The sequence below is a fragment of the Neovison vison genome, chromosome 14, assembly GCF_020171115.1.
Source record: "Neovison vison isolate M4711 chromosome 14, ASM_NN_V1, whole genome shotgun sequence".
Lineage (NCBI taxonomy): Eukaryota > Metazoa > Chordata > Mammalia > Carnivora > Mustelidae > Neogale > Neogale vison.
The window spans coordinates 30,214,773-30,241,094 of NC_058104.1; the positions used below are offsets into that span (position 1 = coordinate 30,214,773).

At 38.8% G+C, this 26,322-nt stretch overlaps 1 protein-coding gene across 6 annotated transcripts; it reads left to right on the forward strand.

Moving 5' to 3' along the window:
• The first annotated feature begins 161 nt into the window (after positions 1 to 161).
• Positions 162 to 24,375, forward strand: CCP110 (centriolar coiled-coil protein 110). Of its 6 annotated transcripts, none has more exons than XM_044232814.1 (16): positions 162 to 343; positions 2,158 to 2,303; positions 4,288 to 4,443; positions 8,183 to 8,311; positions 10,771 to 12,421; positions 14,941 to 15,068; positions 15,771 to 15,948; positions 16,488 to 16,627; positions 17,066 to 17,182; positions 17,546 to 17,647; positions 18,057 to 18,173; positions 19,616 to 19,689; positions 20,443 to 20,505; positions 21,394 to 21,456; positions 21,940 to 22,025; positions 24,294 to 24,369. In XM_044232814.1, exons 3-16 carry the CDS (start codon positions 4,303 to 4,305, stop codon positions 24,344 to 24,346), a joined length of 3,042 nt encoding a protein of 1,013 aa, XP_044088749.1. In that variant the 5' UTR covers positions 162 to 343; positions 2,158 to 2,303; positions 4,288 to 4,302; the 3' UTR covers positions 24,347 to 24,369. The 6 variants fall into 6 exon arrangements, with proteins under 6 accessions (XP_044088749.1, XP_044088747.1, XP_044088746.1 ...); XM_044232811.1 differs by having other exon boundaries at positions 163 to 343; positions 14,938 to 15,068; XM_044232813.1 differs by having other exon boundaries at positions 163 to 343; positions 14,938 to 15,068; positions 21,397 to 21,456.
• Positions 24,376 to 26,322: the final 1,947 nt, after the last annotated feature.

Genomic DNA, 26,322 nt, shown 5'->3' on the forward strand with positions numbered 1-26,322 from the left:
CCCGCAAGTATTAAATGACAGGGCACAAGTACCCAGCCAGGCCGTGTAGCCGGCCGCGCAATGCACCTCGGGTATTGTAGTTTTTTGGAGGCCCAACGGTTCCAACGGCCCCGGAAGCAACCACCGGAAGTGCCGCCCGAGGAGGTGGAGTCCGGGAGGTGGCGGCAGCGGTGGCGGTTGCCAGGATCCCGCGTTGCCGCCTGAGACCCGTAATATGGCGGGGAGGAGAAGGAGAAGGAGGCGGCGGACCGAGCTGCTCTCTGTCAGTACAAATTGAGCTGTTTGCTTCCTGACAAGGCCCGTGGCGAAGGAGAAAAAGCCTGACCGGGCCGTGGGAGATCAGGTGTGTGCATAAGGCGGGGGCTAGGTACATCCTCCGTGGGTTCCTCCTGCGAGGCCACGGGGGGAGGCGGCATTGGCGCCCTGGGAGCTGAGGGTGTGAGCTCTGTAGGGAGTCCGAACGCAGGTGCTGGGATCCCGGTCTTCGAACCCAGAGAAGGGCGCCGGGTATGAGGTGACAGGTGCCCGGGGACCAGCGACACTCCGCGCGGAGGTGATGCTCGGATGCTGACGCTGCCTGGTGGGCCCTCGGGATGGAACCTTAGCAGAGGAGCTGGGGGAGGTGGGCGTGGGGCGCTGGAGTCAGGGCAGAGGGTCCCTGGCAAATACCTCGGGGCAGAGCTGGGGAATCACCTCCTGTTGATAAAACTGGACCGTTTTTCTTCTCCCAAGATGCTGCCGAGGGAGTCATCCTCAGGGTGTGCTCTGGCCATTCTGAAAGCCGGTTACCACAACCAAAGGCCCTGGCTAGCAGTGCTGTTTATTCTGCTTTGGAGCCTCAGGGGAATAAGCTTGAGGCTAATAAAGCAAATTCTCAGATGCTGCTAGGTGATACTCACTCTGCTTCTATCTTGTTGTAATCTCAGTTCCCTACCCCCAATTTAGGCAAGTGGAATGCGCCTAGAGATTGATGGGGAGGGGTCTGGAAACAACGAAATGAGGAAGATGACCCCTTTTGCATGTTTTAAAATTACATTTGAATCCTGCCAGGAACCAACCACTGTCACTGCCCTTCAGGAATTCATAATCTTGTGATAAAAATCACAATAATCATCATCCTCTAAATAATAAAGGCAGTCCTCGTTTGTTGATGCTTTCTGCATGTCCTGCATTATGCTAATTGCCGTACATGTATTAGCTCATTGAGTTCTTGAGACAGATACTCTGATTATCCCTGCATTACGTATGAGGAAATTGAGGCATAGAGATGGTAAGTAAATTGCCAAGAACACACAGCTAGTATGTGCCTGAATAAGGAACCGTTCCCTTTATTGTGTATACAAGGAGATTATGTCTTTGGGAGCACTGAGGGGTAAACAACCAGCTAGGATTTGAAATCAAGGCAAGATCAGTTATATGTTACTTTTACCATTCCCTTTAGTGACATTTTTGGTAGAACACTGGTGAGGAGTAGCTAGCAGAAGGATGAATCTATGGGATTTGCAAAGAGGCTCCTTTGGAGAAGGGTCATGGTATAAATGGAGAAGACAAGGCATGTCTGAACTTGATGCAGCTGGCAAATTATTGGTTCAAGTGGACCAGTAATGCCTGACGGTGAAATACGGGTCAGTAGATTTGTGGTTGGAGTGGCATTTTGTTAAGGCTCCTTTTAAAAAAACGGTTGACAGATAATTGTGGTTTGAGAAACAAAGTGCCCCTTTGCTTAATCATATAGGATACGATGCTCATTTTTTTTTTAAATAGGGGGAGAGAGAGACAGAGGAAGGGGAAAGAGCTGTGGGTGAGGGAGAGAGAGAACCCCAAGCAGGTTCCATGCCCAGTGCAGAGCCCAGGGAGGTGCTGGATCTCATAACCCTGAGATCACGACCTGAGCCAAAATCAAGAATCCAGTGCCTAACTGACTGAGCCACACATGTGCCTGATGATGCTCATTTTAAAAAAATGATTGCCTTTGCAGTTTAGAGGTACCATTTTCTTCAGAGAATAAGGTCATCCATGAAATGACCATTCTCTAAATTCCATTCTTCCTTTCTAGCTTCTTTGTTGTATAGTCCGCTCTCTTTTTTCCTCCTGGTTTCTCCTGGTTTATTGATTGAGCTAATTACCCTAATTCATTTATTCAATACTTTTATCAAGTGCCTACTGTGTGCTGACGCTGTTCTGTGTAATGGGGATTCAGTGGTGAGCAAGACTGAAAAGGTACCTGTGCTTATGGAGCTTACGTTTTGGTGGAGGAAGACAGACAAAACCCAAGGAAATAAACAAGATAATTTCAGATAGTGGTAAGTGCCATGAAAATTGGGAGGCAGCAGGGCAATGTGATGTGATAGTTTCTGATGTAGGGTTAATGTAGATGGAATCGTCAGGGATGGTTTGAGGAGGGGGGCATCCAAATTGAGACTGAAGGATAGGAAAAGTTCAGTCATGCTCTAGGATCATTTGGTGATTTCTGTGATCAGCCATATTAGCACTTGTATTTGCGTATTTAATGCACTATCATATGCTATAGTTATTCTATTATAGACTCGTTATAGTCTATTACTGTACATCTGCAATATGCATGACATACGGGTCTTTTGAAGAGATACGAATGATATGAATTTAACTTTCCAAAGCAATGAGGCATATCTATATGATGTTGTTGGAAAAAAAATAAAACTTACCCTAAGAGTCTTTTATTTATTCCTTACATTTCCCAGACTTTTAAAATAGAATTTCATGCTTTGCTTGTGTACCCATAGAAAGTATATTTCTTTCATTGTATCTTCGTTCCTGTTATGCTGGCTGCAGGGGTTGTGTTAAAAAATATTTTTGAGTGTTTTAGTAGAAATGGAATCATTTGAATTTCTGTTACATTTTAGCTTCATATTCTGGTTCTTGAGACAGCATAATGGGGTTTGAAATCCAGACTTAAAAACGAGGCCTTGCTATGGTTGTCATGCAGGAAGGTGTGGTGGTTTGTTTTTTGGCTTGTTTTATGAATATGTTTGCAAAACAATCTCATTTATACTCTAAAGATCCATTTCTTTGAAATTAAGCTCACACTTTGCATAAGTCAAATACAGAAATAATTAGAATTGATGGGATGGTAGGAAGTTTTGTTGATAAGACTACCAGTTGGTCAAAATATATCTGATTTTTTTTCATAATCAAATCAGAAGAAGCTTTTTCTTCATTTCTAATTGTGTTATAATTTATCCCTGACACCTTCACGGAATTTTTAAGTGCCTTGAGGCTTAAGACAGTATCATACTCCATCTTATTTCATCTCTGCGTATTTCACATCATCAGTTGAATTTTTCTGCCCCCCTTCTTTGTTAATTAATTGTTTTAAAATGAACACTTACAGGAGCATTATTGTATTAGTTTTTCTGTTTTCACAGTTTATAACCTTGCTGTTGATGAGTCTGATGAGGTCTCTCTTTTTACTTTCCCTTGTTTGTTTAAAGGAAACAAAGCCAGACTTAATGCTGTGGAAACAGGCAATTAAATATTTAACACTAGCTAAATGAGCAAACTTGCTAGCTAATCCTTCCTGATTACCTTGAATTTTTATAGCCACTGTCACAGTTTTCCAGAAATCGTGAAATTACTGGGCTGATGGTTTTAGTTTGGTGGTGGTTCCAGTTTTTAGCAATGAAATAGAATTAATATGAGAACCAGTAGATTTTCCACCTCTGACTGATTTGCCTAGTGACCAGGAAGTCAAAGTATATTTTTGAGATGTGAAAGTAATAGACTTTGAACTTCATGATAACAAAAGAATTTTTAAAGTAAATACCCTCTTTTATGTAAATAGCTTTTTTGTCTCCAAAAAATACCCTTTTTGGCTACAAAAGCATTTCCACCTTTGTATGATTTAGTTTTTGTTATGTATGTAAGTCCTGCTAAGGAAAATACAATATTCTATTTTATAATCTAAAGTTAGTGAAGTGGTACAGAACTTTTTTTCCATTAAGAATTTTTCACTGGCGAGTTCTTAGTACTTTTTTAGACAAGTCATATTTAAAGATTGGTTTATATACTTACTTGTGTTCAGACATATTTACTATATGAAACAAGGCTTAACTGGGTAGGGTCTTAAGGTGCTTACCTATACTTAGGAATTAGCCGCTCATCAGTATAAAAAAAAAACCACAAACCTCTGGGAAGGCAAATTTTAGAAGCTGTGCATTCTAGACATATTTCTGTGCTAAATAAAATTTGCCAAATAATTAAGATATGTTCTTTTCAGCTCATTAAAAAAGACATTTTTCTCTCTTACAGTATAATTTTGGGAAGATGGAGGAGTATGAGAAGTTCTGTGAGGATAGTCTTGCCAGAATCCAAGAGGCATCACTATCCACAGAGAGCTTTCTGCCTGTCCAGTCTGAAAGCATCTCACTTATTCGCTTCCATGGAGTGGCTGTGCTTTCTCCACTGGTAAATATTCTTTGATTTTGAAATAATCATTTTTCTATAGTGAATTGCTAAGGTAGTTTACAGAAAAACAAAAGAAAAGCTTATAAAGATTGAAAAATATGGCTCTTATTTAGAATTAAGGAAAAACAAATGAGTTTGCATTTTTTTTTTTTTTTAATCTACTTGATAGGCCAAGATCCTAGTGCTCCTTAGATTGTGAGGAAGGGTGCTTATACTGCATTTTTGCTGAGAAAAGCACTTGACTTTATTTTTGGGGGACCCTTTTGGTAATGTTTATCAGAATCTAAAAGTATATGTAACTTTGACTTAGCAGATCCATTTTGGGGAATATCTTAGACTTTCACTTGTCTGTGCCATAAGAAGTACGTACAGGTTATGGAGTAGCAATGTTTAAAATAGCAAAAGATTAGCAAACAGCTTAAATGTCTAACAGTAGTAGACTAGTTTAACAGACTGTGGTCCATTTTATAGAATCTTATTCATGCGATTAAAACGAGTGCAGTAGACCTAAATGTGCAGGCATGGAAGGTTCTCCACATTCTATTGTAAATCACTGCACACATTATGCTCTCAGGAGCAGGGTAGAATAGTGGTTAAAAGCCTGGCTCTAGAGCCTTCTGGTCTTGGTTTAAATCATTACTCTGGGGCGTCTGGGTAGCTCAGTCAGTTAAGGGTTTGCCTTTGACTCAGGTCATGATCTCAGGGTCCTGGGATCAAGCCCCACATTGGGCTCCTTGCTCAGCAGGGGGCCTGCTTCTTCCTCTGCCTGCCCTGTTCATACTTTCTCTCGCTATCTCTCTCTCAAATAAATAATAATTTTATTTATTTTTTTAAAGATTTTATTTATTTATTTGTCAGAGAGAGAGAGAGAAAGAGCACAAGCAGGCAGGTGGCAGGCAGAGGCAGAGAGAGAATCGGGCTCCCTGCTCAGCAGGGAGCCCGATGTTGGACTCGTTCCCAGGACCCTGGGATCATGACCTGAGCCGAGCTGAAGGCAGCAGCTTAACCAACTGAGCCACCTAGGCGTCCCTCAAATAAATAAAATCTTTAAAAAAAAAAAAAGTCATTACTCTGTATCTTAGCTGCTGTGCAAACTTGCAGGTCCATTTCCTTTATTTGTTAAATGAGGATTAAAAATAGTAGCTACTTCACAGGGTTGTTTTGAAGATTAAATGCTCTAATATATGTACAATGCTTACAACACTACTTGGGTCATAGGAGGTACTTATATATGGTTATAATATATATATGTTAACTATTTGGATTTTTATATAAGAATATTCTTTCTCTGAGAAAGGATAAAGGAATACAGGATGGGAAGGAAAGCACTCTTTCAATCATTATAAATTCTTTCATACTGATTGGATGTTTTTAAAATGTTTGTGACTTTATTTCAAATCAGGAAATTAATATAATTGAAAGTAACAGAGTTAAAAAAATTTCTATAACAGGAGTTAAAAGATCAGTATCTTCTGCCAACACTTTGTAATGAAATTTTCAAACATAAAAATAGAAAGGGTGGGGCACCTGGGTGGCTCAGTGGGTTAAGCCTCTGCCTTCGGCTCAGGTCATGATCCCAGGGTCCTGGGATCGAGCCCCACATTGGGCTTTCTGCTTAGGAGGGAGCCTGCTCTCCCCAACCCCTCTCTCTGCCTGCCTCTCTGCCTGCTTGTGATGTCTGTCTGTCAAATAAATAAAATCTTTAAAAATAATATTTTTTTAAAAGATTTTATTCTTTTTTTTTTTTAAAGGTTTTATTTATTTATTTGACAGAGAGAGAGATCACAAGTAGGTGGAGAGAGGCAGAGAGAGGAAGGGAAGCAGGCTCCCTGCCCAGCAGAGAGCCCGATGTGGGGCTTGATCCCAGGACCCCGGCATCATGACCTGAGCCGAAGGCAGAGGCTTTAACCCACTGAGCCACCCAGGCGCCCCTAAAAGATTTTATTCTTAAGCAATTTCTATACCCAGCATGGGGCTTGAACTTACAACCCTGAGAGTGACTCAGCCAGCCAGGCATCACCCCCCTTTTTTTTTTTTTTTTTTGTAATGATAGTGAATTTTTGGAGACCAGACCAGTTATCTTAATAGAATGCCTTATTTTGGGTTTGTCTAATTGTTTTTCCATGGTGATATTTTACTTGTCCTCTAGTCCCTGTAGTTCCTATAAACTGGAAATTAAGTCTAAAGGTTTGATTAGGAAAAAAAAACAAAAGTTGGGTCAAAGTCCGGTTAAACATTTTTGGCAAGAATTCTTTAGAGCTGATGCCCTGTGCTCCATATTAAATTAGAAGTTACATAATCTAGTTGTCCCTCTGTTAGCAATATTTAGTTTGAACACTTGCTTTTATAGGTGGTGACTGCCAGATAACTCTTGAAAGTATACATTTTCCCCTTTTTGATTAGCAAGTGAATTGTGGAATGATTCTTTGGTACCATGCAAATAATAATTTTATAACAGGGATGCCTGGGTGGCTCCGGTGGTTAAGTGTCTGCCTTTGGCTCAAGTCATGAAGAGCCTGCTTCTCCCTCTGCCTGCCCCCCTGCCCCTGCCTGCTTGTGTGTGTGCTTTCTCTCTCTCTCTGATAAATAAATAAATAAAAACTTTAAAAACAATTTGTTTAAAACATTTTTATCAGCCAGTTGATAACATATTGCTTGATTAGTTTAATATGGACCAAAATATCTGAGCCTTGTTTTTTAGGGTCTATGACTCCATCAGTTACGTATTTATCAGCAAAATCTGATGCTTATGGACCTTAATCCATGATTTTATGTTGTATGTGATAGGTGAATAGCATAACTTTGGAATAATTTTTTATGGTATGTTTTCCGTTTGCATTATTCTAAAATAAGTCTTGGGGCACCTGGGTGGCTCAGTGGTTAAGCCTCTGCCTTCGGCTTAGGTCATGATCTCAGGGTCCTGGGATCGGGTCCTGCATCGGGCTCTCTGCTCAGCAGGGAGCCTGCTTCTCCCCCTCTCTCTGCCTGCCTCTCTGCCTACTTGTGATCTCTGTCTGTCAAGTAAATAAATAAAATCTTTAAAAAAAATAAATAAGTCTTGACTCCTTCATGCAGTGACTAAGCTTCTTAGAACTTAATAATTAAGATTTAAATTCATTAAAAAGATGTAATGCTTAGAAACTTCAATTTTTAAGGTGGATTTTATTTTTTCTAGAAGGTACAATGAATCAAGACCAAATGTGTTCTGATTTTGTAGGCAAATAAAACATTATCTGTTTCTTTTGTCATTAAGCCTTTAGACATTTTCTTGAAATAGCGAAGAGATAAAATGTACACTGATTAGAAGATTAGAAATTGAAGAATCTGACCCTGTGGGGTAAGATACTGCCAAATGAAAAGCTCAGCAGTGGCCAGAAGTGCTTATTTTACCTCTCATTTTAGAGCATTTGAAAAGTGAACAGGTTTTTTCTTTTCTTTTAACTTTTTATTCAGTTGAGAATAATTTACATGCAGTAGAACGCACAGAGCTTAAGTTCTAAAGTTCCAGGAGTTTCGATATATGGCATACACTTGTGTAACTCACAGCCATACAGAGTATTTTCAGACCCACAGAAAGATCTCCCATGCGCCATCCCACTCATTGCCCCCACCCACCATTAGATTTCTTTCCCTGTAGTTTTACATGTTGTACATTTTAATCATTGTGATTCAAGGCTTCCTGATTTTAAGATGTTTTTATATTTATGAGAAATAATTACATATTTCTGATATTTTGCAGCTTAACATTGAGAAAAGAAAGGAAATGCAACAAGAAAAGCAGAAAGCACTTGATGTAGAAACAAGAAAACATGCTAATAGGAAGAAAGCTCTATTGACTCGGGTCCAAGAGATTCTTGAAAATGTTCAGGTGTGTAATGTAGGCTTTTAAAAGTTATAATTAAGAAATCATGAGGTACACATCAATAATAACTTTTCAGAAATACGTTTGCACTTTCTAGTTAGTTACGAATATATTTCACTGTTATGTTTGAGAATCTTTGTGGTTTGTGATATTCCATTGCAGTTACTCAGAAGAGCATTCAGTTGCTTGTTAGTAATGCACCCAGTACTTGAATCAGAGGGTACTTAGACAATGGAGCCCTTCCCTGAATATAATTGCTTATTGTCTGTGTCTTATGACTCTAAAAACATGGAATTCTCAGTGACTAAATGATGGAATTGACCATTGTAGTTTACCTCTGAACTATTCAGACTATTGAGTCAATGACCTTATTCTCATTCTCTGCTAAAGTAAATAACTGCCCCCCATTTTTTTTGATGAAATTCTCTTAAGTACACAAATGTAATTTAGATTACATAAGTAGAATTGTCTAGATGCATCTTAGATCTAAACTGAAACCATTTAAACAGTACATTCATGCCTTTTGCAATTGTTTTTATTTAGCTGAATTTAAATTTGTAAACAATTCGTTTTAAAGTCTGGATTATTTCATACTAAAAAAAAAAACCATGAAGTACATTGAACAAATAATTTCTGCCATATACAGCTCTGTTTTGCTGGTTACATCTTAACATTTTTTCATAATCTTAGGGGTTCGTAGTTTGTATAATTCATCCCAGATGACGCTCGTACAATGAACCTTAGGCTGTTTCCCACTAACTGCTATTTTCATTTGTCTGTGGGTAGTGGAGTTTAATTTGCACATTACAATGGCTGTCCATTTTAACTTTAAAAAATATAATATGTAGCACAATAATAAGGGTAAGTTTTTAATTATTGAAACAAAAATGGCATGTCATTGTTGGTCCAGTGAGGGATTATATCAAATATACTACTAATGAGATTGTTGAGTCTTAAAGCTTCCAACATTTAATAGAGCATGTACGTTGTTAAACTAGAGAGTAATGAATTAATTATGCAATAGAGACATTTTATGTCGTACAAATAGATGTCTCCGGTCTCTTTTACCTATAAAACCTATCATTCTTTGATACATTTTTGTTGTTATTTATATTCTCTAACCAAAGGCTCATTTTAGTAGTACACAAGAAACATAGCTGTAGCTGCTGTATATATAAATGTGAAATGTGAAGTATTTTAAGGAAACAGTTTATTTTTCTTAAGCCTATGAACATGTTTATGAATTTGGTGAATGTGTTTCCCTTTTGTTTTATTATGGTGCGGAGGTTGTGACTAAGTACATTTTGTTGTGCTGTTTATTGCATACTACCTGGAAACCCTTATATGTCTTGGGATTTGTAAGGTATAACGGGAGTGCCATATGATTAGGAAAAAAAAAACAACACATACATAACAACCTAAAAATCTTAATATTCAGGATTCTGGAGTCTGTATTGATATGACAATATGATAATTTCTGTCAGTTTAATATATGCTTATATAATCTTTAAAAGCCATCCAGTTCACTTTTTATTCTTTTGCAACATCAAATTATTTAGATAGAAAATGTAATTTTATTTTTTCTATTGTATCTCTTGTGTGTTAGTCGTTCTCGTCTTAATTTATAAAATTTTTATTTATTTTGCTTGTTCTAAAACACATTAATGGGTTGCTGTTTAAAATGTCAATTAATCAAATAGAAATTTGCTTTGGTGAATTAGATTTTAAGGTGAAAATCTTCTTATTTCTAAGTAACTTCAGCTACATGGTTGAGCTATCATTTAATACAAATTTACCTCATCATATAGAAGGATTTTAGTTAAAATCTGGTGTAAGCATGTGGAAGGCAGGAGTCTTGTTACTGAATTATTTTTGCTTAATATCCTAGACAAGTTAGCCTTTAGAGTCACTCAAGTAAGAAATTTAATTGCTTGCTATTTATCTCATACATTGGTATTCTTAGTTTTCATGGGAGGACCCACTTGGTGACTTTAATAATATATAATACAGGAGAAAGTTAAGATCCATATATTCCAAGATTAAGTTGTATATGTACATATAGATGTGTGTATGTACCCATTCCCATGTGTGCATATTTGTATCAGATTAGATAATTTCCTTTTTTTCTTTTACTCTTTTAACAAATAGGCCAGGATGGCCAATAGATGTTTTTATTTTTTAATATATTATATATATATAAAATATATATATTTTATTATTTTATTTGATTTATTATTTTATTGATTTTTTTAAAATTTTATTTGATTTCTTTATCAGTAGATATTTTTAATAGTAATTTGAGCCCCATGTGATACACAATACAATAGAAAAAGGTTATCTTAGTTTTTGTCTGTGTTTTCAAATATTAGAATATTTGAATTTTCTATTTCAATTTTAGAAAATAATGAAATCAAAGGCCTTTCTTTGCAGTGAGGAAATAATAATTTTTAAATTTCCTTTTCCAGGTTAGAAAAGCACCGAATCCCAGTGATTTTGATCCATGGGAGACTGAAACAGTTTATTCTGATTCAGAAGTCAGAAACTTGAATGTCCCTTCCACATTTCCAAATATCTTGCCAAGCCCTACTGAACACTCTACTTTAGGAAAGCTTGAAAAGACAACTGGAATTTTGCCATTGAATCATGAGGACCAATTTAAAGCTAATGGGACAGATTCAGCTAGGGACTCAGAATTTCATTCTCTGAAGCACTGTGATAGTTCAGATGTTGTTACCCCCGTGGAAAAGGAAGCTTCCGCGAAGATCCCCTCAGCAGCCCCTCAGGAAACTCTTCTGTCCGATGGCCTCTTCCCATCCAGTGAAGAACTGGACCCAACACTTTTGGAGGAAGTTACTCCAGATCCCTACATAATGAGTCTTCAGAACCTGATGAAAAAGTCAAAGGAGTACATAGAAAGAGAGCAATCTAGACGCAGTCCGAGAACTAGTGCGAAGAGGAGTGTTCACGAGAGTCACTCAGATAAGGAAAACGAGGCTGTGAAAGTGACCGACTATGGGAAGGAGAAGGCGCAGTGGCCTGGCAGACCCTGTGCTGCAGTGATTCCGGACAAACCAAGCCTTAATAAATCAAATGTTCTTCTCCAAGGTGCTTCCACTCAAGCAAGCAGCACGAATGAGTCCGTGTTAGGTAGCTTTTCGAAAGTGGACATACCTGTACGAACTGGCCATCGCACTGTTGTAGACCCTGAATCTGATTTTAAAGTCATTCCCACTTTTGTTCCCGAGAATAACATTATCAAAAGTCTTACTGGTTCATATGCCAAATTACCTAGTCCAGAGCCAAGCCTGAGTCCTAAAATGCATCGAAGGCATTCGAGGCCATCATCAGCATGTCATATCCTTATAAATAACCCGATAAATGCCTGTGAGTTAAGTCCTAAAGGAAAAGAGCAGACAGTAGACTTAGTTGTTCAAGATACTGATGAAAAAACAAACATACCTGAAACTGTGCCAAAGTTACCCGTTGATTTAGTAGGAGTTTGTCCAAGCAAGGTTTATGTCACCAAAAATACATCTGAAGCCATACAGGAAGTGGTTGTAGGTAAATCAAATCAGGTATGCCAGTCTTCAGGAAATCAGTTAGAAAACAAGGTCATTCCTGGACTTGCCATCATGGAAGGTCAGTTAACGTCCGATGGGAGAGGACCGCCCAAGCTGGACAGTACGTGTCCTACAATGCCAAGATTGCATGAGCCATATGCCACCAGTCAGTGTATAGTGAGTCAAAACTTTGGAACCGTGAGCGCCCTCAAGTCAGCCAACGCGCTGGAGAAAAACACCTGCAATTTACAAATGGAACTGAATAAATCTTACGATGTAAAAAACCCATCTCCTTTACTGATGCAAAACCAGAATGCCAGACAGCAGATGGACACCCCTACAGTGGCCTGTGGCAATGAACTGTTTTTGGATAACAGTTTTGAGAAAGTTAAACGGAGACTTGATTTAGATATTGATAGTTTGCAAAAAGAAAACTGCCCTTACGTCTTAGCGACTGGAATAGCTGAACAGGAAAGGCAGCATTTCCCAGAAAAAAGATACCCCAAGGGATCTGTCTATATGAACAAGAATAAAATGTTAGAAAGTAGTTTCAAAGGTAAGGAAACTTTGAAGTTGATACCTGCCAAGCAGATGGCACCTTTATCGAATACTTTTAATTGACATTTTGAAAAACAATAGTAATTGTCCTCATCTGTTTATCAGGGTTTTTCATTTCATTTCTCTTATTGGAGAACCTATAATTAGCTATTGTTTGTTTATTGCCATTGGATAGGCTTTCTTAAAGCCTTCTCTTGTTTCAAATACGAATCTTCCACAGTTCATGTTGTATCACAGAGAAAATTGTTAGTGACTGGAGGAAAAAGTTCTTGGATGAAACATCGCTCATAGTCTTAATCTAGTGTATTAATACGATATCTTCCTTTTAGATGGACAGTGGTTTCTAATATTTTCATCAGTCTTGTTTCATTTGTAATCAGATCTTCATATAGTTGGTCTTTCAGTGAACCCTTTGACATCAGCTTATTAGAGAAAAATCGTAAATAAGGCTCTGAGTAGTGTTTTAAGAATGACATCTTTATTGATAAAAATTATTTCAAATTTCTTTCATATCTAATGTCATATTAACAGCAACTTGTTAAAACATGTCTTCTTAACTCCTTACTTTGTTGTTGTGGTTCATAATTCTTCATTACCGATATGGAAGAAGTGAGTCAAGTCAATGAAGTTCTTGGACATAAACGTTTCAGCTCCAGTGTGATCTATACCTTCCTGAAAAAACCTTCACATTCTGTAAAATCGCACACTAGAAATGACAGGGTTTATGGAAAAATAGGGTTGGGACAGACGGTTGAAAATCTGTGTAATTTATAAGAACTCTAATAAAAACATCAGTGGATCTCTGGGGACCTATCCAGATGGATAGGGCAGTGTGACTGGTGGCCGTGCCTGTGAATACCAGAGGCCCACACAGCTAACTAAGGGTCAGACCTGGCAGAGCTTTTGAGAGGAGCACGGCCAGTGCGAGGGAGGTGAGGCCAGTCATGGAGGCAGCCCGCTTGCTCTCAGAGGAACCCCTGGGCAGCGCTCGGTTATGATGTTCTTAAGATGGAGCTGAAAGCTGAGTGGACTCTCGCTGTTGGTTGAGTGGTTGAGCTGAGGAGCTTTGTCCTTTTTTGCTGAAAGCTGTATTTTTTGGGAAAGATTTTATTTATTTATTTGACAGAGAGAGAGAGAGAGAGATCACAAGTAGGCAGAGAGGCAGGCAGAGAGAAGGGGGGCAGCAGGCTCCCAGCCAAGCAGAGAGCCCGATGTGGGGCTCGATCGCAGGACCCTGAGATCATGACCTGAGCCGAAGGCAGAGGCCCAACCCAGTGAGCCACCCAGGCACCCCTGAAAGTTTTATTTCTACTGCTTTTCAGCTCCCCTTTGCCTGTGGAAAATTGCACACAAATGCAAATTGTTGTCTGAATAAAATGTATTTAGGAACAAATCATGGGAATACCATGGCAGATAGATAATATAATTTCTTTTTAAAGATTTTATTTGATAGAGATCACAAGTAGGCAGAGAGGCAGGCAGAGAGAGGGGGCAGGGGAAGCAGGCTCCCTGCTGAGCAGAGAGCCCGATGCAGGGCTTGATCCCAGGACCCTGGGATCATGACCTGAGCTGAAGGCAGAGGCTTTAACCCACTGAGCCACCCAGGCGCTCCAACAGATAGCTATTATAATATACTTACCTTCAGTGAAAATCATTGACTGTATATTTGGAAAGAATGATTCTTTGAATTCAGTTGAATTGTGATGCGTCCATGAATAGGTACTGCATCCGTGTAATACTTGGAATTTCAACATCTGAGAGTGTGTTACCTCTTTCTGTTCAGTAAGTTGCATAGTCACGATGGTTGAATGAATTTTTTAGTTTGCAATTTAAATATCTAAAATTTTAATATCCAGTGTTATTTGGAAACTGAAGCTGAGAAGCCTTACATTATCAAAGCAACATTTATTTAAAAAACCCAAACTAAACAAAACTAGAAACTACAATACCGGAGATCCTGGAGAAGGACCAGAGTCAGAAGAGAGGTGAGATGCAGATACAGATGTGAATCGCATCTTAAAGTTCATTTGAGTAAGGAGAGTTGATTTGAGTGAGGAGAATCTTTTTTTTTTTTTTTAAGATTTTATTTATTTGACCCAGAGTGAGAGTACAAGCAGGGGGTACGGCAGGCAAAAGGAAAGGGAGAAGCAGGCTCGCCTGCAAAGCTGGTAGTTCGATGTGGGGCCCGATTCCACAACCCTGGGATCATGACCCGAGCCGACGTCCGTCACCTAACCAACTGAGCCACTCGGGTGCCCGGAGTAAGGAGGTTCTTGACTGAGCAGATAGTCTTGGTCCATCGGTTCAGATCATGGTGGCATCTGTGGAGTGAGTGGGGATGGTGGCGACAAGCAGCCTCCGTCGGTAGCACGAAATGCAGGGCGTGGCGGAGGAGACTGTGGCTCCGAGTGGGGCCCTGGCTCTACCTTGGTTGTGTTGCATCGGCCCCAGGAATGTATCTTCGGTCGGATAGTAGTCGATTTTCTAAATTTGAGGGGATGTGTTTCTTTTCAGAAGGCGAGGAGATATTAAAAAGCAAGATGTTAGCTTTTGAAGAAATGCGGAAGAGGCTAGAGGAACAGCATGCCCAGCAGTTATCCCTACTCATCGCGGAGCAGGAAAGGGAGCAGGAGAGATTGCAGAAGGTGAGGAATTAAGACGTAGGGGTGTGGGACTGGTAAGTGGAATTTCACTGGCGGTAATAATGAATTTGGGTCACCTAAAGGGTACTTGTAGTTTCTTCCCCTGTATATCTTAATCTATGGAGGTGATTGATTTTTTTTTTTTTTATTTTTTTTTATTTTTTTAAAGATTTTATTTATTTATTTGACAGAGAGAAATCACAAGTAGACTGAGAGGCAGGCAGAGAGAGAGGGAGGGAAGCAGGCTCCCTGCTGAGCAGAGAGCCCGATGCGGGACTCGATCCCAGGACCCTGAGATCATGACCTGAGCCGAAGGCAGTGGCTTAACCCACTGAGCCACCCAGGTGCCCTGGAGGTGATTGATTTTGATACATGGATATTGCCAAAGTGTGAGGTTTAATATTGAACTCCTTATCGAAAAATAAATGCATAATTCATCAAAAGGATACTTCATCGAATCCTTGATTCAAAACGTTTAGTATTTTTCAAAGATTTTATATATTGATGCTGAACTATGCATTCTGCAAGAATGTACTGTAAGAACAAGGATACTTGTTTTAAGATTTCATTGGAGGTAGGAAAACTTGAAATTAATCATTTGCTGATAATTACCCATTACTTTTAGCTAAGCCTAAAGTGATGGTATTTTGGTACATAATTCAACAGAAGATGTAGCACGTTATATAATACACTGCTAACCTACAGGAAATAGAAGAACAGGAAAAAATGTTAAAAGAGAAGAAGGTGATTGCAGCTGAAGCATCAGAATCGGGCAGCAACAACGCGGCGGACTTAGAATGGAGAAAAATAAATGAGTCTGGTTTGCTGGAAACGATGCTGTCTCAGGTGGACTCGCTCCGTCCTTCAAACTCAAATAGCTCCGGTAAATATTTTCAAAATTCTCTTCCGTTGGAAGAAATTATCCTATAGTAAGATACTTGACTTTCAAACTCTAGCTCCATCCTTCAAGTAATCCCATTTGCCAGCTGCCCAGTAAGTAGTGAAAAATGAAGTGCGAGAGCAGATCAAAGACCGGTGAGCAGGTGTTCATGCAAGAAGCCACCTGAGCCAGGAAACTGTCAGGATATTTGACTCCGAGCCCCGGCTTTGTTAATCCATGCAGCAGGAGATGTGCTTCAACTGCAAACACAGTTTGCCGTCTCCCCGGTGCTCTTGAATTACATCTAATTCTTCAGACCTATCAAGAGCTTATCTCCACATCTACAATTATCCTGAGACGCTGTTTGTGTGGAAAAGATCCATCTGGTGCAGAAGCGTAAAGCCCTTAAATATTTCACGTCCACACGTGGACTAGTTTCAGAGGCAGTTGTTATTCTTAGCGAGTCATAAGTGTTTTTTGGGATGTTCTGCATATTTTGATTATATGACGTCAAGTAGAACACTGTACATGTATTTCTCTAGGTTTCACAAGTTCTGCCCTGCAGCACAGCTTTGCTTCTGCAAACGAAGCACCCTTCTACCTCTGGGGCTCATCAACTAGTGGCTTGACCAAGCTCTCAGTAACAAGGCCTTTTGGAAGGGCCAAACCTAAATGGTCTCAGGTGGGCGAACTTAATGATATTTGCGTGTCTATCTAGCTATCTTTTTTAAAGAGGTACATTATCGGGGCGCCTGGGTGGCTCAGTGGGTTAAAGCCTCTGTCTTCGGCTCACGTTGTGATCCCAGAGTCCTGGGATCAAAGCCCCATGTTGGGCTCTCTGCTCGGCAGGGAGCCTGCTTCCCCATCTCTCTCTCTCTCTGCCTCTCTGCCTACTTGTGATCTCTGTCAAATAGATAAATAAAATCTTTAAAAAAAAGAGCTACATTATCTTAGGTTGTACAGATGAGGACAGATGTTTGTGCCCTACATCAAATAGCTTGGCCCTTCTCGGAGATGACCGCACACAGAGCATACATGTATAGAATTCAGCTCATTGTAATAGATTAAGGATTATAAGGCTCAGATTCTTAACTCATGGTGTCTGTCTGATTTCTTCTAGGTTTTCAGTCCGGAATTACAAACAAAGTTTAATAAGGTAACTGCAGTGGCAAAAGGATTTCTTACTCGAAGGCTTATGCAGACAGATAAGCTGAAACAACTTCGCCAAACTGTAAAAGTAAGGAGTTGGTCTTTTGTTCCTGTTTCACTTCTGGCTCAGTTTCTCAGCCCAGTGATGGCTAGTCACTAGCTAGAGGTGACTCATTAGTACAGAACTTAGGCAGATCAAACATTTCTTAGTCACTGCAATGTAGGCGATTATAGAAATCTGATTAATCTCATTTAAATGACTTTTTAAAGTGCATAAATGAAGTAGTTTCTATATGTCTCACTTCAAAGGGAGTTCTATTTGACTTCTGGGAAGTAATAGTTTTATGTTCTTAGTGATTTTGAATTGGCTGAGAAAAAAATCAGAAGGAAATTCCAGTGATCGTGAGTCTTTCTAGAAAAGTGGTTTTTGAAGGAGTATTTCGTCTTCCAGGACACTATGGAATTCATAAGGAGTTTTCAGTCAGAAGCACCATTGAAGAGAGGAGTTGTTTCAGCACAAGATGCTTCTCTTCAGGAAAGAGTGTTAGCTCAGGTAAATGCATGTGTCTTGAAGGCTTTTGAATGGAAATTTCTATCTCTCCCCTCATTTAACCACTGAAAAGAGGTTTTAATTAAAACTTTAACCCTTTGGAGGCACCTGGGTGGCTCAGTCAGTTGGGCGTCTGCCTTCAGGCTGGGTCATGGTTCCAGGATTCTGGGATCCAGCCCCACATCAGGCTCCCCGCTCAGTGAGGAGCCTGCTTCTCCCTCTCCCTCTGCCATTCTCTCCGATTGTGCTCTCGGGCGTTCTCTATCTCTCTGTCAAATAAATAAAATCTTAAAAAAAAAAAAAGAACAAACTTTTTAGCCCTTTTCCCTTAAAAGTGTAAGAGCACAGAATATTACTAAACTCTAACCTCCTCTTTTTGAATGGGGACAATGTTTTCTTCTTTTGAACCTAGTTGCGAGCCGCCCTCTATGGTGTTCATGACATATTCTTTGTAATGGATGCCGCTGAAAGAATGTCTATTCTCCATCACGATCGAGAAGTTCGCAAAGAGAAAATGCTCAGGCAAATGGTACGTTAAGTGAGTTTTTAATGAATGAAGAGTAGAAAAGAAAAACTATTTCTTCTACACTCATAGAACTTCTGGTACTTCTGATACCAGGTGTATGTTTTTCCCCACGCCAATCACTTCTCCCACACCAGCGGGGGGTCCTACAATTCACTTCAGTTCTGGTAGTTGGAGTTGGAGTTAAGAGTCGGATGCTATAAGATAAGGAGGCAGTTAAGACTTCCTCCCATCCAAAGTCTCAGGTGTCACTTGTATTTCTGACTGACCAGCTATAAAACAGGATTCCCATAACCCTGCCTTTGGGTTTGATAATTTTCTTGAATGGCTCACAGTAGTTAGGGGATTGGCTGGTTTACTGTATAAGGACACAAGTGAGGATACAGATGAAGAGACACATAGAACAGGGACTGGAAGGGTCCTGAGGGCAGGAGCTTCTGTCCCTCCGTGGAGTTGGAGTGTGCCCTCTTCCCGGCACATGGATGTGCTCGTGGAAGCTCTCTGAACCCCATCCTTTAGGTATTGCTGTGGAGGATTTATCATGTAGGCATGATCAGTGATTAACTCAATCTCTAGCCCCTCTCTTGTCTCTGGACAAGGGGATGAGCTTCTACTCCTGCTTGGTCTTTCTGATGACTAGCCTGAACCTGGGAGCCCCTTCTAAAAGTTGTCTTATCGGAACAAAAGATGCTTCTATCACCCAGAAAATTCCAAGGGATTTATGAGCTCTGTGTCAGGAACTGAGGTCAAGACCAAATATTAGAGCAGAAGATGCTCCTACCATCACTATCTCAGCTTCCTAGGGTTTTAGGAGCTCTGTCTTAGGAACAGGGGTCAAAGATCAAATATCAGCAGGAACGAGGAGTAGAGACCAATATATTTATTTCTTCTTACTTCACATTGGGGTTCTGGGTTGGGGGTAATTGATACCAAATCTCATTCTCTATTTTGACTTTAGCATGTTCCCTACAATTTTAAGCATAGACCGGGTTCCCAGGATTACCAGCAACGCTTAACTCTAAAGACAGATTTAAAAGAATTGGGTATTGTTTTGTGATTAGATTTTGGAGTTGAAGCATTCACGGTTGTTCGGATGACTTCTAAAAAACTATCACCGCTCCTGATTGAATTTCCTTTGAGCTATCAGGTGGATTTTGTCTTTTTGGAAACCAGAGTTTTTTGATACCTGTCAGAGTGTTGGAGGTGTGTGGTTTGAATCAGTGATTTTAAATGGGTCGATAAAAGAAAAAGAAGCTAAATTTATATTATCTCATTGGGAAAAATAATTATAATTATATAAGAAGTTGAACTTTTTAGTACTAAAGACAGATTAAGTTAAAGTTTCAAATACTAGTAAGAGAAGCTTTTCCATGCAGTCTGAGATCATCCCTGTATTATTTTAGTGGTATTACTGGTACCGCTCAAGCTTTTTGGTTTGTATTTTCAAGGACAAAATGAAAAGTCCACGAGTGGCCCTGTCGGCTGCAACACAGAAGTCTCTCGATAGGAGGAAGTACATGAAGTAAGTTTTCTTTGTTTCTTGTCACCTTAATTCAGTTACTAGCAAAGCAATTAATTTTAGTCATCTGTTGGTCTATTTGTGTATTCAAATTAGATAAAAGTGTTCACTTTTCTATAGCTCAGTTGATAGAAATCCCTTTTTTTTTATATGAAGTTTTATTATTCAGGTGGTAAAATCTGATTTCATCTTTAGGTTAAGCGTGTCAATTACCGAAGGAGACTAAGTGTTCACTTGTGCCATCATAGCCACCCCGCCTTAAAAATAGTTAAATTTCAGGGGCCCCTGGGTGGCTCAGTGGGTTAAGCCGCTGCCTTCGGCTCAGGTCATGATCTCAGGGTCCTGGGATCGAGTCCCGCATCGGGCTCTCTGCTCAGCAGGGAGCCTGCTTCCTCCTCTCTCTCTGCCTGCCTCTCTGCCTACTTGTGATCTCTGTCTGTCAAATAAATAAATAAAATCTTTAAAAAAAATAGTTAAATTTCATATTCAGTATTAATTTTACATCTTTTGAATATATTCTTTGTCTAATATGCAAAAGACTTCATGGGAGGAAAACCTAATGCCAAGAACCAGGATTGGTAACTGTCTTAGTAAGCTGCTTTTTTCTGGAAAGTAATCTCTAGTGCGCTGAGTACAGTTGAGTCGTACAGCAACCTGTAAATGATCTGTTTCTGTCATCCTGTGTCACATCCAGAAGTGTTTTCTCTCCTTTTCTAAATACAATGTTTGTGTGTCCTTATTTTTGTGTTGTGTTAGAGCTGCTGAAATGGGAATGCCAAATAAGAAATTTCTGGTTAAGCAGAATCCTTCTGAAACAAGGTGAGAAAAATCACTTCGTCTCTGTGAGAAACTATTTATTTATTTAAAAAAAAATTATAAATCCCGAGCTTACTTTCTGTTCATTTAGTTCTAACTTTAGATCAGTAGGACAGTCTCTTCTGGCTAGAGGATTGAAGAGGCACCGAGATCCATATTAACACTGGGTCATGTACCTGGTTACATGCCAGACCAGGTGTTTCTGGACCTTTCTTTAGGATATGCCATCTCAGGTAGAAGTTTCAGCACCCTATGTCCCAAGCTCAGTTCATAGCCCAGGACTTACTTAGGTTACTTACTAAAAAACCTTAGTGGCTTCTGGGTGGCTCAGTCAGTTAAGTGTCTACCTTAGGCTCAGGTCATGATCCTGGGTCCTGGGATTGAGCCCCATGTGGGACTCCCTGCTCAGAGGGGAGCCTGCTTCTCTCTCCCCCTCTGCCTGCCCCGCCTCCAGGCCACTTGTGCTGTCTCTCTTGCTATCTCAAATAAATAAATGAAATGTTTAAAAAAATAAACAAAAACCTTAGAAACCTAGCTTAGTATTTCTGATATTATTTCTACTTTTACAAGAGTGATGCCAGTTGGATGTTTGGAAGGAAAAGTCGGTTTTTGTAAAGTATACAAATAAATTACCTAAAAACACAAGAGTTAAACACATACATTGGACATCCTGATAAAACTTAAGATTTGGGCTCTCAAGTGAACAAAATATAAGTACTCTATTAATATGCTTCAGTCGGCTTGATAATTGCTGTGTGGTATTGTTATATTGGCCTATCTGCATAGATGACTTTCCTCTCACGGTGAATCATCTTTCATCTGTTAAAAGAAAAAGCGGGAAGGGAATGAATTTATGTCATTCTCTTTTGAATTAATTTTTTACTTTGTCAGCAGAGTCCTTCAGCCAAACCAAGGGCAGAATGCACCCGTTCACAGGCTCCTCAGTAGACAAGGGTAAGAACGCCACCGCAGGGTATTTTAAAACATCCAAATCAAAATTAGCTTTGAGCGGGAAACATAATTTAGCGCTGTTTACTTAAAGGGTAACTATTTTACAAATGTGATTTGCTCATAGCATTATGAAGATCTTTTAAAGTTTTGTGTTCAAAGATAACCCTTGGGTGTATTGTTGTGTATTATATTTTAATTATCATCTTACGTTGGCATGTTTTTACTTCTCATTTCATACCATTTTACTCATTAAGAGTTGTAAGCATCCATATAGTAAGCTCAGCATCACCAAAGTGATTCTCCAGCAAAGTCTTCTAGTCCCTGCTGAAGCCGTGTAGCTTCCTTGCTGTGCGCATGCGTGAGACTTTCGTCCTTTTCGAGCTTATTTGTGCTTTGAACCGTTGATGCACTATGGTTGCTTTCTTTGAATGTTGGATACTTAGACCTTAATGCAAGTGACTTATTAATTTTTTTATATTCAATTAGAACCCCTAAGACTTCAGTGAAGGGGGTTGTGCAAAATAGACAGAAGTCTTCACAGAGCAGAGTGCCTAACAGAGCGCCTGTTTCAGGTGTGTAGCAAATGAGTTCCCGAAGCCCGTTCAGTAGAAGGACGTGCACGAGCTGCCCCGGGATGCAGGCCACCCTAGGGCAATACCTTGTCTTTCCTTGCCACCATAATTTGGGCATATTCACCATCATTCCTGCGAGTGATCATCTGTGTTAGTATGCTGTGGCAGTCAGGAGATCGTAGTAAACCTGTGGTTCCAATCTTGATTTCTGTAATGAAACGCTCTACATTTTTTTAATCTGAAAAATTTATAGAATTACACATGCTCAATTCAGAAAACTTCTCTATACATTAGTAAAGTGTAATAACCGATGCCTAAATCTACATGTTTGTTCAGCTTTGGGGAAGTGTATCACCCAGGAATATTTCTATCTGCACGTAAAGCCATGAAAAATTTCTCCCTCTGGCCACAAGATCACATGTGAATATGCCAGGTGGGAGGGGGTAAGTTTTGTTTTTGTTGTTTTATGGATTTTAAATTGTTTATGGTGGCAAGAAGACAAATTCAGTATTAAGCTAATGCAAAGCTGTTAAGCTACTGTTTTAATATTTTGTGGGTATCTTTGTTAAGACACATTGATAAGCTCACCAGAAATTATGTGATCCATTAAAAAATACTTTCAAAGTGCTTTGCTTTAACTGCACTGCTTTCTAAACATTTAGAAGAAACCTAAATTAATCGCTAGAAAATGAAGATTAAATCTCTAATCAATTCTAATCTTCCATTAATATGCGATTAGGCATATTTCAGAGCTTTTATTACTAAGTGATTTCCTCCAAATTAGGAGGGAATGAACAACATAAATTTTTTCGTGTTATTGCTATTTGTTCACAAAAGTTTGAAGAGGGAATGAGATGTACTGATCATAACTTTGAAGTGATTGCTGACTTTTTGCACGTATATGGTGAATTTAATTCATTATGTTGCATATGTAGACTATAATATAAAAGGTCATCTTTTGGAAGATGCTGTGAGTGACAGTCAGTGGAGTTGTTTTAAAGGAGACTGTGTAGCTGAAGATCCTGCTTATTCCAGAGGTGTTCAGAATCAGCTGGTTTGAAAGGTTTCTGGAAGTACTCAGACCAAACACCAGATCTGTTGCTTGTGAAGTTAAATGGAATTATAAGACCTTGGCATTTTTTTCCCATATTAGAGTCCTATATTGTGATAAATCCTGGCCAGTTGGTGATTCATTGAGGAATTAGGATTGTTTTGTGTGATACTCTCCACTTGCCATGGTGATGACTATCCACGTTCTTGTCTCATGCATTTCATCTCCACTGTTTGTCCCTCGTGAATCTGTAAGAAAAAGAACAAGTAACGCTCAACAGTATGGAGGATGAATAGGAGGTCATTGCCGTTAGTAACGTACTGAAGTTCAGTGTCTAGAACTAGTGTGCTTTAATTGTACTGCTTCGTAATTATTAATGCAAATGAACTTACCACGTATAATTATTGTATATCTAAACAAGTACAAAATTTCCTGTTTTTTTCTAAAGATTTATTTGCAAATGAGTGCATTATTTATACAAATGAAAAAGACTAAGATTTTATCATTTTACATAAATTGGAAATTTGGGATATGCCTGACTAATATTCTAACTGAATTTCAACATAGAGAGCCATAGTGGCAGTTGGGAAAGATCATTCTTTCTTGCTTAGATTTTTAATGACCTGGATTATGTTTCAGACAAACTTAAACTTCATGCTTTATTTTGATGTGCATGGAGAATGAACCCTTTATTTAGCAATTTATAGAAAGATCATTTTTGTTGTGATGATAGACTTTAATACTCTTAGACCGAAGTAGGATGTGAAGGGCTTATAGTTTGCTGCAAAGCAGTTAAAGTTGTTTATAGTTCTTATAAACTAAATTGCAATCTCTGATCTCATGTTTTAAAACATTTGCTCATTTGATGTCTTGTGCTTGACTCAGGAGTTTATAGTGACATTCAGAAGCCACTAATTAAAGCAAAGTAGAAGCAGTAATGCGAAATGGTTGTTAAGTAAAACAACAAATCAGGTGTAACTGGGTTCTCCGAGTCTGCTTCTGGCTGCTTCTTAGGCACGTGACCTACTCTCCCATGTCTTGATTTTATTATCCTTAAGATAGTAGTAACAGTTTCTACCTTGGGATTATTTATGTAAGGATTAAGTATGACCATGTATATTGCTTAGCCGGGTGCCTGGTTTATAGTGAACACTAATTAATTGGAATTATAGAAAAATTGACACTGAGAAATAATATTAGTTTTGCTCTATTTTTAGGAGTATATGCAGGAAAAATCCAAAGAAAGCGGCCAAATGTTGCGACAATTTAAGAAGACAGCATTCTTTAGGATGAACAAGGGGCGGGTGGGTGGGGGGCTACACGCTTATGATTTTTTCCTGTGCAGGACTCTTTAGTTAACCCTGGACTGTTTACACAGGCAAAGTGACATCAAAGGGCTGAGCAGTTATCTGCAAACTTGATCAGTCTGGCTGTTTCCTTCTCTACACCCTCAGTATCCTCTTAAGATTAGGTTTGGGTGAAGACACAGTAGTAGTTAGTAATCAACCATCTCTGCTTAACCTGTACAAACACAAGTTTGTTTTCTGTACCCAGATGTCTGCTGAGAATGTTTTTTTGTAAATTTCAAGGACATTTGGATTTATTTCTATAAAATGTCAAAAAGGTGTGATAAATTACAAATATGTTTGGAAAAACAAATTTCATTTACCTCTTCTTACTGATTGCTAAATTTGATAAATTAGATACTGTTATATTCAAGGGAGAATTACCGCAGAAGAACGTTTTTCTTTGGTTTTATAAAACTTAAACACTGGTTAATCTCTCAGTCTTCATAGTCTTGGACTTAGAGTATAATCTCATAGGAGAAAACACTTGCCTGCTGATTGTGTTCCCTCCAGAATTTACCACAGGAGCTGGGGGCCACCGTTTTGGTCACCAGTGTACATTCGTCTTAACCACTAGTTGTCTTGTGCAGAAATGTTAGGTTTAATGTAGGTTACCCCAGTACTCTTGGAAACACTCCTCCTAAATCATAAAATCTTTCTGTGGAGGGTAACAAATTAGGGAGATAGCACAATCTTGAAGGTAGTAGCACCTAGGAGTGAATCCGTGTGTCCGTTCTGTAAAGTTGAGTCACCCTGCATGCACTTCTGTTTTCTTCGTGGTTTGTGTATTTTGTTCCTTCATAGTCTGTTTTTTCTAGCTTGCCTGATTTAGGAGACACTAAAGGGCTATACAATAAGTTCAGACTTTCCAGTGGGATAGTAATATTGTCGAGTTGAAATTCTGCATTACTGATATATAAGGTTTTCATCACTAATGTATTCATTTAAAATAGAAACCAAAAAATGTTACTAAGGGAACATGATTTTATGGAAGAGAATGTCACTGTTAATTTATTATGCCATTTCCAAAAAGGGCTTTGTGCTTCTCACATAAAATTGGGACTGTGTACACTTACTCTTTCTAACTTGAATTTTAAATAATACTGGTATTTTGAAAATGCAGACTATATATATTCTTAATATCCTTTTAAGAAGGTGGAGATAAAGATTGTTTCCTCCAATTTTTTGTCCTATTTAAAATTTAGCTGTTACATCCAGCTGTAGATAGGCAATAATAATCTACTCTGGGTGTAAACTTGATTTTCTTTATTGAGATATGTATCATTTATCATTTATTAAATGAGTGAGGCAGGAAATCAGAAGACAGTAAAAAGTGTCTGAGTTACCAATTTTTTTATTTGTAGGCAAAGTGTATCAAAATATCTTAATATGATAAATTGTGCTTTATTATTCTGAAAACTCAGGATACACCTTACTCATATCATTGTGGGTCTTCCCAGAAAGAAAAGAGATGCTACAAGTTTTGTGCACAATAATGCAAATTAGCTAAAACAAATAGTATGTTTTGGAGAAAGTTAAAAGTAGCTTTAGATGAAGGTTGAGAAATGGGAGTGTTTTTTGTTTTTTGTTTTATTTTTTTTTTTAAGGTAAAAGCATGTGTGTTTTACACCTATTTTAATGTTCACAGCTTCTTCTCATAAAAGTGCCAGAAATTGTTTTGTGCTTTTAATGGATTTTTTATTTATATACATTATTTTTGTTATTTTTACTTTGAGTGGAATGTTCATTAATGTAAATTGTATTTATTTTTATACTTTAATTTTCACTAGTTTTGCTTCTAGGCAAAAGGCAAAATAAACTTTTCATCTTAAAAGAAATCTAGTTTTTTATTTACCAACAAAAGGACCACTGAGGGATAGATAATGGAAAAATCTCTGGG